Source organism: Penicillium cataractarum (assembly GCF_028827025.1).
Source record: "Penicillium cataractarum strain IBT 29864 chromosome Unknown utg000001l, whole genome shotgun sequence".
Classification (NCBI taxonomy): domain Eukaryota; kingdom Fungi; phylum Ascomycota; class Eurotiomycetes; order Eurotiales; family Aspergillaceae; genus Penicillium; species Penicillium cataractarum.
In genome coordinates this window covers 3,666,883-3,681,236 of record NW_026622737.1, presented here as the reverse complement: position 1 = coordinate 3,681,236, position 14,354 = coordinate 3,666,883, and the positions used below count along the sequence as shown (strand labels likewise).

The following is a 14,354-nucleotide window of genomic DNA, read 5'->3' as shown; positions in this document are numbered from 1 at the left end:
CAATCGGTCAATAAATCTCTCATCCTTCCTCCCTCCCTCTTTCTCTCTCTCTTCCATCTCTCTCTTCACCGTCAACCCCGTCCATCATTTCCAATCCCTGCTCATTCTGACCTCGCAATCCCTTTCATTTCGTGATAGTGAGTCGTGTCGCCAGGTATTTATTCTTACAGTGATAGTGACTTATCTTAAAAGCAGAGCAACCATCAACCCTCTCACATCAACCTGCCTCGGTCAAACAGCAACGATTTTGACAGTCGAGACAATTATTTCACACTGCTCCGCCTTGTGACTGTTTAACTGAGCAAGATGGAGCTCCTGGATCTACCGAACGAGCTTCTCGTGTTCATCGTGACATATTCCTTACCAGAGGGCTTCGACAATCTGGCATTAACCTGCAAGCACTTTCAATCTTTATGTGCCCCATTTGTGGAGCACCACAATACGTTGCGTCAGAAATTTCAGGATTTCATGTACAACAGAACAAAACAGCACATGGGTAGAACGGTACGCCACCCACTTCCCAACACAATCAGCTCGGCGTTCAACCTGATCGCAATAATCGCCGTGGAGCCTATCGTGGCACAATACATTCACATGGCGGACTTTCGCTGGGACAATCAACTATTGGAGGGTGAAAACCAGAGTTTGGTAACGGATCAGTCTCGGGACAAAGCTGTGAGACGACTTCTTGCCGATTCCGCGGTCTTGAAACAGGCAGGCCTCGACTGGAAGAAATACTATGCTGTCATTGAGAAAGATTTCAATGCGGCGAGATATTCGCAGCACGCTGCCGCTTTTTTGTTGACACTTATTCCAAATGCGGAGGTTCTCTGGTTACCTGAGCGGTGGAAACCAGAAGCTACAACTGACAAACTCATCAAGACTGTTATTTCGAACGCTCGACATAACCCCGACGGCAGCACCAGTCTTGCTAAAGTGATTCAAGTTGTAATGAGTGGCGGTGCAGAACACAGATTCGATCTAGACTCAATGCATTGTTTCCTGGCCTTGCCGCACGTCCAATGGTTTACAGGCATGTGTTCCGAAGGTGGTACCTACTCAGAGGCCGCGTTGAAATACACGAATCTGGAAACGGTTTGGCTGTACAACGCTTCTATGAGTGAAGTTGAGCTGTCGAACTTCCTCCGAAGAACTCCACGCCTCAAAACCCTCAGGTTCACGCCTTTCATAGAAGAGGATTCGTGGAGGGACTGGGATCTCTGCAAATTCGTTATGACAATCGAGCAAATCGTTGGGAATCACCTCGTGAACCTTTGCATCACCCTTAGCGATGCAGTTGGCACTTCCATCGCACCTGGACAAGCGTCAATGCGTGGCTTCAAGAAGCTGAAAAGGCTTGAACTGCCCCTGGAGACTGTGTTATGCAATCTTGAAGCTGGTTTGCCGAGAAACCCCCGATCCCTCGTTCGGGACTTCATACCAGCCTCGCTCACACACCTTGCATTCGACGCCTACGGCACGGACTAGGAAGCGGATGCTCTCGCGGTCATGTTTCGGCATTTTACAACCTTAAAGCATCTGGCGCCTTGCCTCCAGGAGATTCATCTGACGTTGACTGCGGAGGCGACCAGGCTATATGAGAAAATCTTTGCCAAAGTGTCCTCCAAGATCAGTCGGGCGGGCGTGTTATTTGTGGAGGAGGAGGACCATAGGATGTCTCCTTTTTCAGATGACGAGGATTATGATGATGATGATGATGATGATGATGATGATGATGATGATGATGATGATGATGATGATGATGATGATGATGATGATGATGATGATGATGATGATGATGATGATGATGATGATGATGATGATGATGATGATGATGATGATGATGATGATGATGATGACGAGGAGGAGGAGGAGCAAGAGCAGGAGGATGAGGATGAGGATTCCAGTGAAGCCGACTCGTGATGAGAGTGCACACTTGCTTGTTCAATGGCTTTTCAAAGATTCCCAGGGATGGCGGCCATCAAGTGCAAAAATGATCAGTTGCAATTTGTTATTGTGTAGTTACTATCCATACAATTACCATCAATTTCTATCAGTAGAAACTTAAGAATCTACCCGCAACTGCTACTTTCATCGTATTCCGCCTCCCGTAGAATCCTAACACTATAGTCTTCCATTATGTGAGCAGAGTGGCATAGAGAGCAGTCTATCTACTTGATACTTGTGCGCTTTTCAAATTACGCTTAGGATCTTCAAGCATAAACTATAGCGGGAAAGGAACTACCGTGACAAAGATCAATAATACATGCGAGCCGGGGGTTGTATATTGCATTATACGATAGGCCAATCTATACGAATCGTTTACAAGGAACTCAAAGAATATTTGACACTGTGCCCATTATCGACACTATACACACGGTGCTATTCTACATTACTCGAACTCGGCATCATTCTCGAATTTGGCCCAACCACAGGGCTGGACTAGATTAGGAAGCCTGGTCATGAGAGGCAGCGGATAATAATAGAGGGTGCAGAGTATCATCACAAGGCATGTTGGATGCAAAGAGAAGCACGGATGCAATGCTGGCAGAAGAGACGCCAAGAAAACACACGAAACAAGTGCGAGGGCAAAGGATTCGAAGACGTATCATTCGTGGAGGTGAAAATAAGAATAGGTGGCTAGGGGCCGTGCAGAGAAAAAAAGACATTAGAAATAGGAAAACGCCATGGATGCAGGATGACAGAAGGTGCTGTGGAAGGGAGGCTAATTCGAGGGTTGTCTCAATGGGAAGATGGATGAGGTCCTCGGTCCTGACAGAAGAGAATTACAAAGGAGACTGAACACCGCAAATGTGGAGTGGAACATAACAGAATCGTGAAGCCGTCATAAAGGGGAGGTGGTGAAGGAAAAGAAGCCGATGGGCATAGGCGGAGAATGGAAGGACTAGCGAGACGAGCGGTCTAATCTAAGGCCGTAGCTCGCCGCCAAGCTGCAGAGCCAGTCCGGTCCCCTTGCCTTGAATGCGGGGACTCGAGGTACTGGGTGGAACGAGAGCATCAAAGTTCAATCGCTTGCGAGCATCCTTGGTAGAAAGAGGTGTGCGACCTGGATTGCCCGGAGTACGGCCACCCCAAGCAGGCTGAGCAGGACTGGGGGTCACATTGACAAAATCGGCAAAGTTGAACTGCTGACCGGGGGTTCCCAGGTTGGGAGTCAGCGTCGGAAGAACTGCATGCTGACTGGGAGGAGTGGACGGTGGGAATGCATGGTGCGAGCCTGCTGCCACGCGGGCCGGAGTAGGTGAATTGGCGAGGTATAGAAGCAGATCTGCTCCATCCTCATGCTGAGAGGGACGGTCAGTCCGGGAGAGACGGGCATGCTTAGGAGGCGGAGTCCGAGGCGGCGAGGAGCCCACCATGGAGCCCACATGCTGGAAGCTGTGGATAGGCAGGTCGGGGTCGTTTTCCTCATCGGAGGGGGCATGATATGCAGGAGAAGACAACTCCGGAATAGTTGCCTCGGACATGAAAGGGGCAGGGTTTCGACGGGATGGCATATGGCGATTGAGACCCGGAGACGACGCAGGGAGTTGGTGGGAGCTCTTCCACGACACTCGAGGTGCCTTGGCTGGACGCTCGGTATCAGAATCGGAACGGACACGCTTGCGGCTGGCCGAGAGCATGGGCTGCATCACACGGGAATTGAAGGTGACGGCATGCTTATTGCGGGCTGATCGAGGCAGCTCTTTGGAATAGGTTGCGGCTCGGAGGGGAGGGGAGGTCATGGGAGTCTCGCACCGACTGCGAGAGAAGTCGGATGAGGAGTCGGAGGGCTTGTCACTGCTGTCCATCGGCGGCATCAAACCATGAATCCGGCCATGTTGGTACTTGAGCTTGGCCAGGCCCAATCGGTCCTGTAGACTCAGAGAAACCTATGAGAGAGAGGGCCATCTGGGTTAGCTTGGATTGATTCGTAGCTCAGACGGAGCATCTTTGAGCAGTGATTTAGATGTTTGCCCCTGCCGAGCCATTGCTTGGGGTCTGACAGTCTGGATGCAATCTGCACCCCAGACAGAGATGATCCACTTGGATGCTCTCTGGGTTTTTGATGTGTTTTTCCAGGTAGATATTTTTTTTCTCCAGCAAAAGCATTCTTACCTGGGCAATATCAAGTTTTCGAATAGCCTTCTCTGCCGAGCCAGGCTGCGACGGCAGGGTCATGGTGGGCAATGGGGGTTAAAAGAAAGAAAGTCGAAGGCAGGGAAAGAGATGGTCTTTGCTGAGAGTTAGGCTTGGGTAGTGTCGCTGCAAGGGCGGGTGAGAAGGCAGGGCGAGACCCAATTGGCGAGAATAAAAACGGGGCCACTTTGGCCGAGAATTGACGGGACAAATTGGGGGGGGGAGAGATAAAGAAGGGAGGAGAGGATACAGATCTTGCAGGTTTACACAAGGATCTGGGGAAAGACAGCGAGATCGTGGTGGTAGCGCGTGGGGGGAGGGGAAGAGGTGAAGAGCTGAAAAGTGACGGGCAAAACGCGTGCCGCGCAGTTTTGCACGCGATCGTGTTTTCCCGTGGAACTCTCTTCCTAGGGCTTCCTACATCAACATCTCCTCTACGGAGTATACTCCCCCAACTACAGTGCTCTAGTCAATGTTGACTGCCACTTCCTTGTTAGATAGCTACCCTAGATAATTGTCTTCTCATTTTGATCTGGCCTTTTGACTCTGACACGTCGAATTCGAAAGAAAAATCAATCTCGTTCTCTAGCGGGACTAGCGGCGCTCGCCAGCCTCGTTCTTTTAGTTGCCCCACATCCACCAATTCCGAGCTCCTCAAGCTCCGATATGATATGGAAATGAGTTTTCCATGGCGGATTCCTGGGCCAACCTCGTTGCCTCAGTTCCTTTTTACATGTGGGACTGGCATGCCGACCAAGATTCCACTCCACTTAATATATCCGTACTTGGTAACCTATCGTGATTGGACCTAACACTCGGGCACCTTTGCACGATGTCATCACTCAGAGATCTCCTAGTGAAAAAAAAGGAGATGGAATTCTGTCCTCCACATAGATGCGTCCTCAGTCTGGTATGCTGGGGATCTTGGTGACGTTGAAGTCGCCGGAAAGGTATTGGAAACCATCTGGTTCCTGGCTCAAAATTGGATTCGTAGTGTTTTGTTTTTGCTGTGAAATGTCACTGAGCAACGAGAAGATAGGATAGGGGGGTAATCGGAGAGAAAAAAAATTGCCTGTGAATAATTGTTAGAAGCAAAGCAAACCCCTGCCATTGCGGCTCGGAATAGCGGGGTCGGCATTTTCAGTCTAGTCGGGTCGTCCTGATGGGCATCATCCATGGCCATGTCCTTTGTTGTCCCGAGTGTATATGTACGGAGGACAAGAATACTTGCCCCCAACCTGGTAGATATGCACAGATCGCGTGTCTTGCGGCAAACTAATACGAGTAGATGGCCACTTGGCTTTGATTTCCAGGACCCGCCCGACCAAGTCTGACCAAAATGGCTGGGAGATGGATTTGGAAGAAATCAAGGCTGAGACGGAGAAAGTTGTACGCTAAGAGAAGAGGTAAACTCTGGGCCAAGCAGCTTTGAAGATCTGAAAATGCAGCATAGCTGGCCAGTCAAGCAGGTTTTTGGGGTTATCGGTTGGGAACTAAAGAGCTCTGTAGGAAAGTATCACGACAGCGGCAATGGCGCAGGAGCCGGGCGGTTTTGGATTTCTCTGCAGGAAGTCAGTGGACCAGTCTGATATGAGAATGATAAAGGATAAGACCTCGAACGGCCACGCATTAATAGTACAAAAAGCAACCAACGTGCCACAAAAACAAGGAGTCCGTCCACGGGGCCTTGGTCCATGCCTTGGTATGCGATGGTTAGCCCAGATCTAGCGTCCGAACTAGGAGCGTTAGGGCGATCATCCACGATCCACCGGTGAAACATTGCGACTCCTAATGGTAACAGAGCGATAGGCCTGTCGTGTCTGAGTTTGAACGGCTGAGAGGGGGGAGAGGTACGTAATGGCTGATAGGAGCCCACCTTAGGGCCTTTTGGGGGCGCGTGCTAAGTATAGCTTTAGCTTGCCTGAGATTTCCTTGTCGAGCTGGTGAGTTTTGGTTCGAGCCTGTTTAGTAGTTTCGAGTTGAAGACTGTTCAAAGCAGTCTCTGTCTCTTCGTACTACAGGACTCTTCAAATTAATTTGAAGGCAAGCTAAAACTACTAACTTCCACGACCAAGCTTGTTCTTGCTCCGCTTCTACTATTATTTTTGGTGGCTTTTTTTTCTTCTCTCTCCAATCGTTGGATTTGACATCTTCAAAGTCTCTCTCCCTTTTTCTATTGTCTCCTTTTTTTTTCTATCCTCCTTCCTCCTCTCCTAATAATCTCCCCCAATTGCTCATCTCCGGTTCTTACGGGGCGAAATCTCCAGCGGCGTCGTCACCCGCCGCAAACGGTCGCGCTCTCCTGTTCCTGACGCCCTCCCAAACTTCCTCCTCCCCCTCCACACCAGTTGGCCTCCAATTACGGAAGCTACCCCAAGATTTGCTGGTTCTTCTCCTGGTGAGAAGTTCCTAGCCTTCACATCACTCCTGGTACCATACGGACACTCGTCCTCCGCCCATCATGTCGTTCTTGAAGCAGCTACGCCGACGCTCTAAAGCTAGCTTCCATACTGCGGCCGAGTCGAAAACTCCCTCGCATCAGGTGGAAGTGGTATCCGGAAAATCCTCTTCAACGATTGACACCTCGTCTCATGCCTCTATTACTCCGCCCTCATCGATCAAACCGACCCTCTCCTCTCCCAATCTCCCCTCTTTGGTCGAGTCCAATGACGGCAGCTCCATTAGCACCCCGCTGGCTTCCCCTCCGCAACGACCGGGGCCTTTCGTGACCAATTCACAGCGGAACAGCGTCGTGGTATGCACCGCTCCCCGTTGAAGCTTCTTGGAGAAGGCTTGGAAAGCCCCGAAAGCTAATGCCAGAGCTCTATTCATACAGGGAAGCTCATCTTCGTCGATCAATGGGGTATACCGGTCACCGACCCCAAGCTCGCCTTATGCGCCAAGAATAATTTCGATCGCCGATAACTCGTGGGTCAGTAACTTCGGAATGACCTCATAGAGTATCGCGAAAGCTCACAATCTTGTCCTATAGGTCCACCAAAAAGTCCTACTGATCTATGGCCAGATTGGAGATCCGCGACAGCATCCATTGGACGGAAGTATCACCGTCTACCATCACCAAGATAACTTCCCGTCGATCGGCTGGCCCGTCACGGCATCCCATTTCAAGACCCTCGTTCACCTTGCCCCCGGTCCCAATCGCCTACGTTTCGATTTCGTGTCGCCGAAGCTGTCTTCTGGAAGCACTCAACCGGTAATCCACTCGACCTGGATTTGCATCAACTATCTCCCCCTGGTCAATTCCCCGCCATTGCATCTGGTCGTACTACTCGGCAAGGATTCGGACGGAACATATGACGCAGTGCCCGAGCGAGTGGAGCGCGAAGGAAATGGTCTGGAAACGGCACTGCGAAAGTATCGAACGGCGGCGTATCTATGGCAAGCATTCACGGGAGAGCAAATGTTCCGCAACAATCTGGGCCGGCGTTGCTTCCGCTTTGAGGAGGAATGGCAGTCGGGCACTCTCAGTCGACGAGATTCGGCCGTTCAACAGATGCGCAACGAGGCTAAGATTCACGTCATCCGTACCGAGAAAACGGTAGCAGAGTTACGGGATCTCAACATCGCGCAGCAGTATGATGCGGCGAAGAAGAAGGACGAGTTGTTCAATATCGCCAAGGACGCTGTGCGCAAGCATTTCAACCCACAACCCGGTCAAAAACAATACGTTTCTGTCTTGTTGCTGGATTCTCATTGGGACACACAAGCTCAGACCATTACCGGTCACGCTGCTCTAGGATCAGGAGATGATGATATCAAGATGGCGATATTCGGGTCCCACTGCCTTCAGAGCTACCCCTCTTGCCTTGAGGAGGTAGTCGATGCATTCTCAGACTGCACTCGGACGGACACCAACTACGTGGCTAACGACTGCGGCGATGCTGGATCTAACTGGGAGTCTGCAAACCTTGGAATTGGAGCACACTTGCACGAAGTAGGACATCTCTTTGGGTGCCCGCACCAAGAATCTGGCGTCATGCTTCGCGACTACGTGCGTCTGAATCGTTCTTTCTTGATTAAAGAGCCGTTCTGCACTCGCACCAAGACACAAGGCATGAAGGTCTGTTTACCAAACGACGAGTGTGGGTGGCATCGCTTGGATGCGCTTCGTTTCCGCTTCCACCCTTGCTTCCGACTTCCCAGCGATACTTCGGTGAGCAACGATGAGAGTGTCCAGGTGTGGCCTGTGGAGAATGGGAAGATTCTGTTTACGGCCTCCTCTGGCATTGCATTTGTGGAGCTGTACGCCGAGGATGATAATGTCTGCCACCATTTCATTGAATACATCAACAGCGAGTCCAGCGGCAACGGTTTGCCCAAGCAAGTCGCCATCACCGAGACCGAGTTGAGGCAACAAGTGTTTGGCACGGAGAAGGAGAAGAAAAAGAAGATCCGAATGGTGGTCTTCTCCGGTAATCTGGGAAGCTACACTGTGGAGGATGTCAGCGCTCTCAAGTCCAAGAACTCACTGGTCAAGCTTCCCAAGAACCAGTCTGGCTACAAGAGTGGCCAGCTTGGGCGCTCTTCAATGGAGGGCAGTGAGCCCGAGCAATTACTCTTGGAATGTGCCTTTATCAAGACGAAGCTTTTGACGTCTATTAAAGTATATCATGGATCTGCGGTGGATGGCATTGAGTTCTGCTACGAAGACATGACCAGCCAACTATTTGGCAAGCGTGGTGGGAAGCCCGGGGGAGATGAGTTTGTACTCGGTAAGCATTTCCAGAGCCTGTTTGAGAAACCAATTCCTAACTTGACTAGATACCCGCCGTGGCGAGATTTTGCTTGGTTTCTACGTCCGAGCTGGACTCTGGATTGATGGAATTGAGATTCTCACCAGCCTAGGGAGAAAATCTGGGATCTATGGTAATGCCAATGGCGGATCAGGGTAAGACAATCCCCTTTCTATGGAGACATCGATCAGAATCAATACCACATGCGGATGCTAACCAACGCCAACTTCTACAGTCACACCTTGATTCCACCTCTTGGTTATAAGATTGCTGGAGTCGCAGGCTCTAGTGGACCCTGGATCGATGGGTTCTCGCTCATCATTCAACACTGAACGGGATCTATCTATTGATATCCTAAGCGTGACTCGGAGACACATATCCTCTTTCTTCCCCCTTTTTCCGTTCGTCTCCCCTGATAGGATCGACATTTTCTAAAACAAGGCTGGCTCAGGGTTGGCCAGCGCATATACACGCGGTTCTGTGAGGCTCCAGGTGCCTTTGTTTATATGCTTCTTTTCTTTTCTGACAGGCGTTGTGGAGGACGGTGTTTGATGGCAGTTATTTGTTGTACTATTTCCTTTCTCATTCTCGGTGGGTTCAACGCGCATTCGAGGACACTCCTACATGGTCATCGAGTGTACGGATGATTGATTCGTGGCAAGGGCCATGTTGACTGTATTGGGAGCATTTTGTATAAGGGACATTCATATAATTTGGCTAGACCGGTTATACATAGTTAATATCAACAGAGAACGGGCATTGCGCTCAGTTCTTGTCAAAGATACCCTGGCTCGTCGAGCATGTATAGTAAGCCATACCACCATACGGCTGTTTGCCCTCGCCACCTCCGGCTCGAGCATCTCACATACAATACGAGCCGCTCCACGTAATCTCAATGTCATCGCCCTTCATTGCTGGCATAAAAGAAGACGGTAGAGTACGAAGTATATTAAGCATTGAGGTCATCTTACACATCAACCGACACAGCCACACCCATGGATCATTGATTGATCCTTCAAATGACTCAATTATAGTGACATAGTAACCAACCTACAATAGTATTTCCCCCATTTAGGCGCCACGGCAAAACAGCAAAAGGTATCCGCTCGAGATTCGCCACTAGTGCTTGGCTGGGGCAGAAGGATCAATGAAAATGTAGGGATGTACAAGTATCAAAGCTTCCGGCCAAGGCTGCAGGTGCAAGAGGGGTTGTCTCAATGGTGATTTGTTGAGTGTTGGTCAAAGCACTGGGGGCCAATCAATTAGATCGAGCTGTTGGGATGGAATTGTGGGGTTTCGGGATGAGGATCGACAGAGGGCTATCGTCTCCGCGGGAGGTTGTGTTTTAGTTTGTACTTTAGTATTTGTACCTCAGCTCTGAGGGTTTTGTTTGTAGCCTTGTACTTGTGATGTACTTGTGTAGTGTGTGGTTCCTATAGTGGAGGGGAGTGGACTGGGATTATGCACGGTGGTTGCGATTCAATATCCAAAATGTAAGGCTCTCTGTTTTTGGGCAGATGATTCATCATGAATAATAAGATGTTTTGCTTTTTCTCTCTCCATTAGGCAACCCCAGAACTTTTGTTTTTCTCCTCGAGGTTCAGCTTTGAGCTTTTGACTTTGAGACTACAATGAATAAATGATATCGGATATGCAGGACCCCATTTTGATTTTTGCCACACCTTCTTCCGCGACCCTCCTGCACATTCTCATTGGCGATTTCTCTCATTCCGTCCGTTCCGTTCAGCTTCTATCCTCCAAAGAAAACGTCAAGAAACTCCAAGGTTAGTCCCCGCAATGTTATGTTTTGTGGCTGACACTTTTCCTCCCCGACGAGGAATGACGTTCCAGGTACTATTTTCCGTACCTCAGCATCCAATCAGGGTGGACGAGGACATGGCCAAAGCATCATCATTTGTGGCGGTGGAGGACAACTTTTTTGGTACAGCTAACAACGTACTACTAAGTCGGATGCCACAATCCGATGTGGCGAGGCCGTTATATATCATGACTGGCTATACACCCTCAAGGCCCCTGGTCGCACATACTCAAGTACGCAGGCTGCAGCTCGTCCCGGGATACGCACTACCTATCGCAAGCGCCGTGTCGAACCGAAGCGGAAAAGGCAGCCACTCCGTGTATTGTCAAGATTGTCGAGTTTGTGACCAAATCCCGTTCATTTCTGTTGTACCTAATATATCCATGTCGCGGGCGCCGTTGCTGGCGTTGATGGCGCGAGGGATCAGCAGCGCCCGCACTGGCTGTGACTGGATGCGTCTCTGCTAAGTTTCGTTGTTTTTTGTTTTGCGGGAGTATACTACAGAGATACACCGATGATAAACGAGGGCCCGTGATCCGCATCGGACCACGGACAAGGTGCGATATGTTTCGCAAGTCATGCTCATTTGTCTGATACTTGGCCCGGCGATATTGCCCGTCCCCATCCGCTTCTTCAAGCCGTCCAGCCAGGAGGGCGCGCATCGTGGCTGATATGCACCCTAATGGGTCGATCGCCCCTCCTCCCAGCTATCGCCCCTTGTCAGAAGCCCGATCGACCAATCAGCGATGTCCGAGTCATGGCCGCGCTCTCGATATCGTTGCCCCGTGCTCCGTTTGTGCTTTGTGCATTAGAACAAACGATGAGTTCATAAGCTAAACGCCGCTGCCTAACTACCGGCATCGACCTTGGATTTACTTCACTTGTCTTTTTGCTCCACCGGAATAGCTATATTCTGTGTTTCTTGATAGTAGGCACGGGTCAGTATGCGGTCCGCCATGCTCCAATTTCCCCCCGGTGGCGTCTGCCCCTTGCCCCACGGTCGAACGCCCATGACGTGATGGCTTCTATTTGCCCGGAGTACTCCGTACTCTGGATTTGTGGTTCTTTACCCTAACTCTGGTTCAATCTCCAATTGCACTCTCGGCGTTGACTATTCTGAGTATCACCGAAAAATGGTTCTGACGTCAGGGGACTGGTGGTCGATGGTTTGTTTCGCTTTGTTCGCAAGTTCGGCGACCGTTGGACGATATGTGGGGAATGGTCCCTAATCGGGGAACTCGGTAGGGCAGGCTATTTCTCAGGCCGTACCAATTATGAAAGAAGGGATCTTTTGTCCTTGTCCTTGTCCGAAGGGAGGTAGGTGGAAAGCGTAAATTGATATTCGATTGTCCCGTTTGTCGTGTAGCCAATGCTTACGCGTCGGTGACGAGTGGAAAATTCTCCCGTTAACTAGGGCCTGGCAAGGTACTAAAGTAGAGCCAATAAGTATATACAACATCAACAATTGTGCAATTATAGTGTTCTCATACTGAATACCATGATTAGCTGTACATATTGCCTAACTTGCTCGTGACTTTACATGGTTACCATCGCATGTGGAGTACTCGGTAGTGTAGCTCGTAGCTTAAATTGCTATTCCTCTCGGGCCTTCCGCTTGAACGCCCGTGCTGAAGGTCTCCATGACCTTCCTAGAGTGTCAGTATGGAGGAGAATATATGTATCAACTTTCTCTCTGGCAGTTTTAAGTTTAATTAGGAAGAGCTTCGAATATATGACAGTTGTTCATGTCCTAGTACAAGAATGGCGTTCGTATGGAATATGAAAACCCAATTAATTGAGTTAAGCCCTGGGAAGCCATGCAATTTTGAAAATTACGACAGTCGGCGATTATTCGACATGCAGGAGTGTGCTAGTGTAGGCTGTACTGTAGGATATCTCAGGTTTTGCTCCTCTTGTCATGGTGGGGAGTATCCCTTCCGCATTGGGACTAGTCCCCTTACCGTTGATCTGTACTGAGATTATGTATTTTCTTCTTCACAGAGCCCGGCGCGTTCGGCCGACCAATCAGAGACCGGATTCAATTACAATGGTAAGATTTGTGACGATCTCCTTTCGGCAGTTTCGAACTTCTCAGATCCATTTCGTCATTACAACGCGGTTTTCGTAGGAAAATAGATTACGACAGTTCGCACTATTTTACTCCATCAGCAAATGCCGTAACCGAGGGATCCAGGGCACTCACGGCGTTCTGTACCATTTTCGTCCACTCTTCATCATCTTAGACGCGAGGCCATCGCGGGGCTTTCCTAGGTTCCGTGCGCGTCTGGTATCCACTTGGTAAGTCATTTGGTACCGTACCGTTTTCGGCACGTGCGCCGAGCCGTCCGAGCGACGGTGCCAGCCTTTTGATTGGCGGGTTCCCATCCCAGCAATGAACAGCCCAGGCTGGATGGGAGATGCATACCGTAATGGACGAGTATGTATTACGGTATTTGGGGTGAAAACGATACGGCCTCGAGAACGCCCTACGATGTAGGTCATATTATTTTGCCTTTGATATATGCATTTAGACCCGACGATAGGGCAGAGACACTTTGATTGAACCTCTTTGCTGGGAATGCCCACCTGCAAAGGACCCGGCCCAATGGTCCTGGACCCTGGCAGGTCAAAAATAACTGATCGAGCAGTCAATGGCGCCAGGGCGATCCATGGAATCCTCTGCCGATCGTCCATCAAGCCATGTTGGAATCGTCCATGGGGCTTCTGGGGACCACCGCCACAAAATGACAGTGTGGCGTACATTTCATTTATCTTTGTTTTCTTCTTCGAATCTTCGAAGCTTGACATGCCGAATGCCGGAGTGGAAAGTTAGATATCGTGAATACCTATTGCAAACCAAGGTTGCAAATTGTGCTACTTCCGAAACAGAATGGATAGGGTAGTCAATGATCATAATGATCACGTTTTGAAGAGCTACTCCCTCGGCCCCAGTAACCGCCTATCAAACCAATTTCCTCGAGCACGGCCACAGGAGCACTCGTTCCATGGACATTGCAGCCACACTCTCTAACACCTGCCTAAACTCATCCTGTCCCTTGACGTTGCCGTCCGAACACTTTCGTTGCCTCCCCGGTTCATACCGCCCTATTGATTTTTGTTTTTATCATGTGGTCAGGATACAGGGAATGCATTTCCATCATCACTCTTATTTGTGTAGGAACGAGGTGCGTGCCCCATCAGCCACCGACAGCCACTAAACAGCCACCAATGACCCCTGGTTTATTGAGGAGTGATGGTGCGCTGTATGAGAAAGTTTAGGGCGACACATTTTCGTTAGAAGTTTTATTTTCTTCCTAGGGATATATCTATATCAAATATACAGTATATTAACACCTTCCAGTGTATATCCTCTATCGGTCTGACCTGTCAAGCCCTAAGGCACGGCCGTTGGTAAGGTGTGGCGGAAGTGGAGAGCGAGCTCGAACCCAGCAGACTGGTACTCCCTTTGACAATCGATAGACGGAGTGCATCCGGCTGGTCCAAAGTGTCCCTATGATCTTCGGGTCCAAGAAAACAAACCCCCGAAAACCCAAAAAGAGAAAGAAAATAAGATATGTGTCAATTGAGGTCTGATATCATTTGAGCGGCTGGTAGTCAGACAAACAATGATTCTATGATTT

At 49.8% G+C, this 14,354-nt stretch overlaps 3 protein-coding genes across 3 annotated transcripts; 2 read left to right on the top strand and 1 right to left on the bottom strand.

The window, feature by feature from the left end:
• Positions 1 to 306: 306 nt before the first annotated feature.
• On the top strand, positions 307 to 1,923 carry N7496_001257 (F-box domain protein; the record flags this gene model as incomplete). The annotated part of the gene is made up of 2 exons (XM_056694188.1): positions 307 to 1,425; positions 1,489 to 1,923. The coding sequence occupies 2 exons, from the start codon at positions 307 to 309 to the stop codon at positions 1,921 to 1,923; spliced, it is 1,554 nt and encodes a 517-aa protein (XP_056560917.1).
• A 1,004-nt stretch (positions 1,924 to 2,927) lies between these two features.
• On the bottom strand, positions 2,928 to 4,182 carry N7496_001256 (uncharacterized protein; the record flags this gene model as incomplete). The annotated part of the gene is made up of 2 exons (XM_056694187.1): positions 2,928 to 3,893; positions 4,120 to 4,182. 2 exons carry the CDS (start codon positions 4,180 to 4,182, stop codon positions 2,928 to 2,930), a joined length of 1,029 nt encoding a protein of 342 aa, XP_056560916.1.
• A 2,419-nt stretch (positions 4,183 to 6,601) lies between these two features.
• N7496_001255 (zinc metalloproteinase family protein) lies at positions 6,602 to 9,226 on the top strand (the record flags this gene model as incomplete). The annotated part of the gene is made up of 5 exons (XM_056694186.1): positions 6,602 to 6,895; positions 6,977 to 7,072; positions 7,133 to 8,873; positions 8,923 to 9,049; positions 9,130 to 9,226. The coding sequence occupies 5 exons, from the start codon at positions 6,602 to 6,604 to the stop codon at positions 9,224 to 9,226; spliced, it is 2,355 nt and encodes a 784-aa protein (XP_056560915.1).
• Positions 9,227 to 14,354: the final 5,128 nt, after the last annotated feature.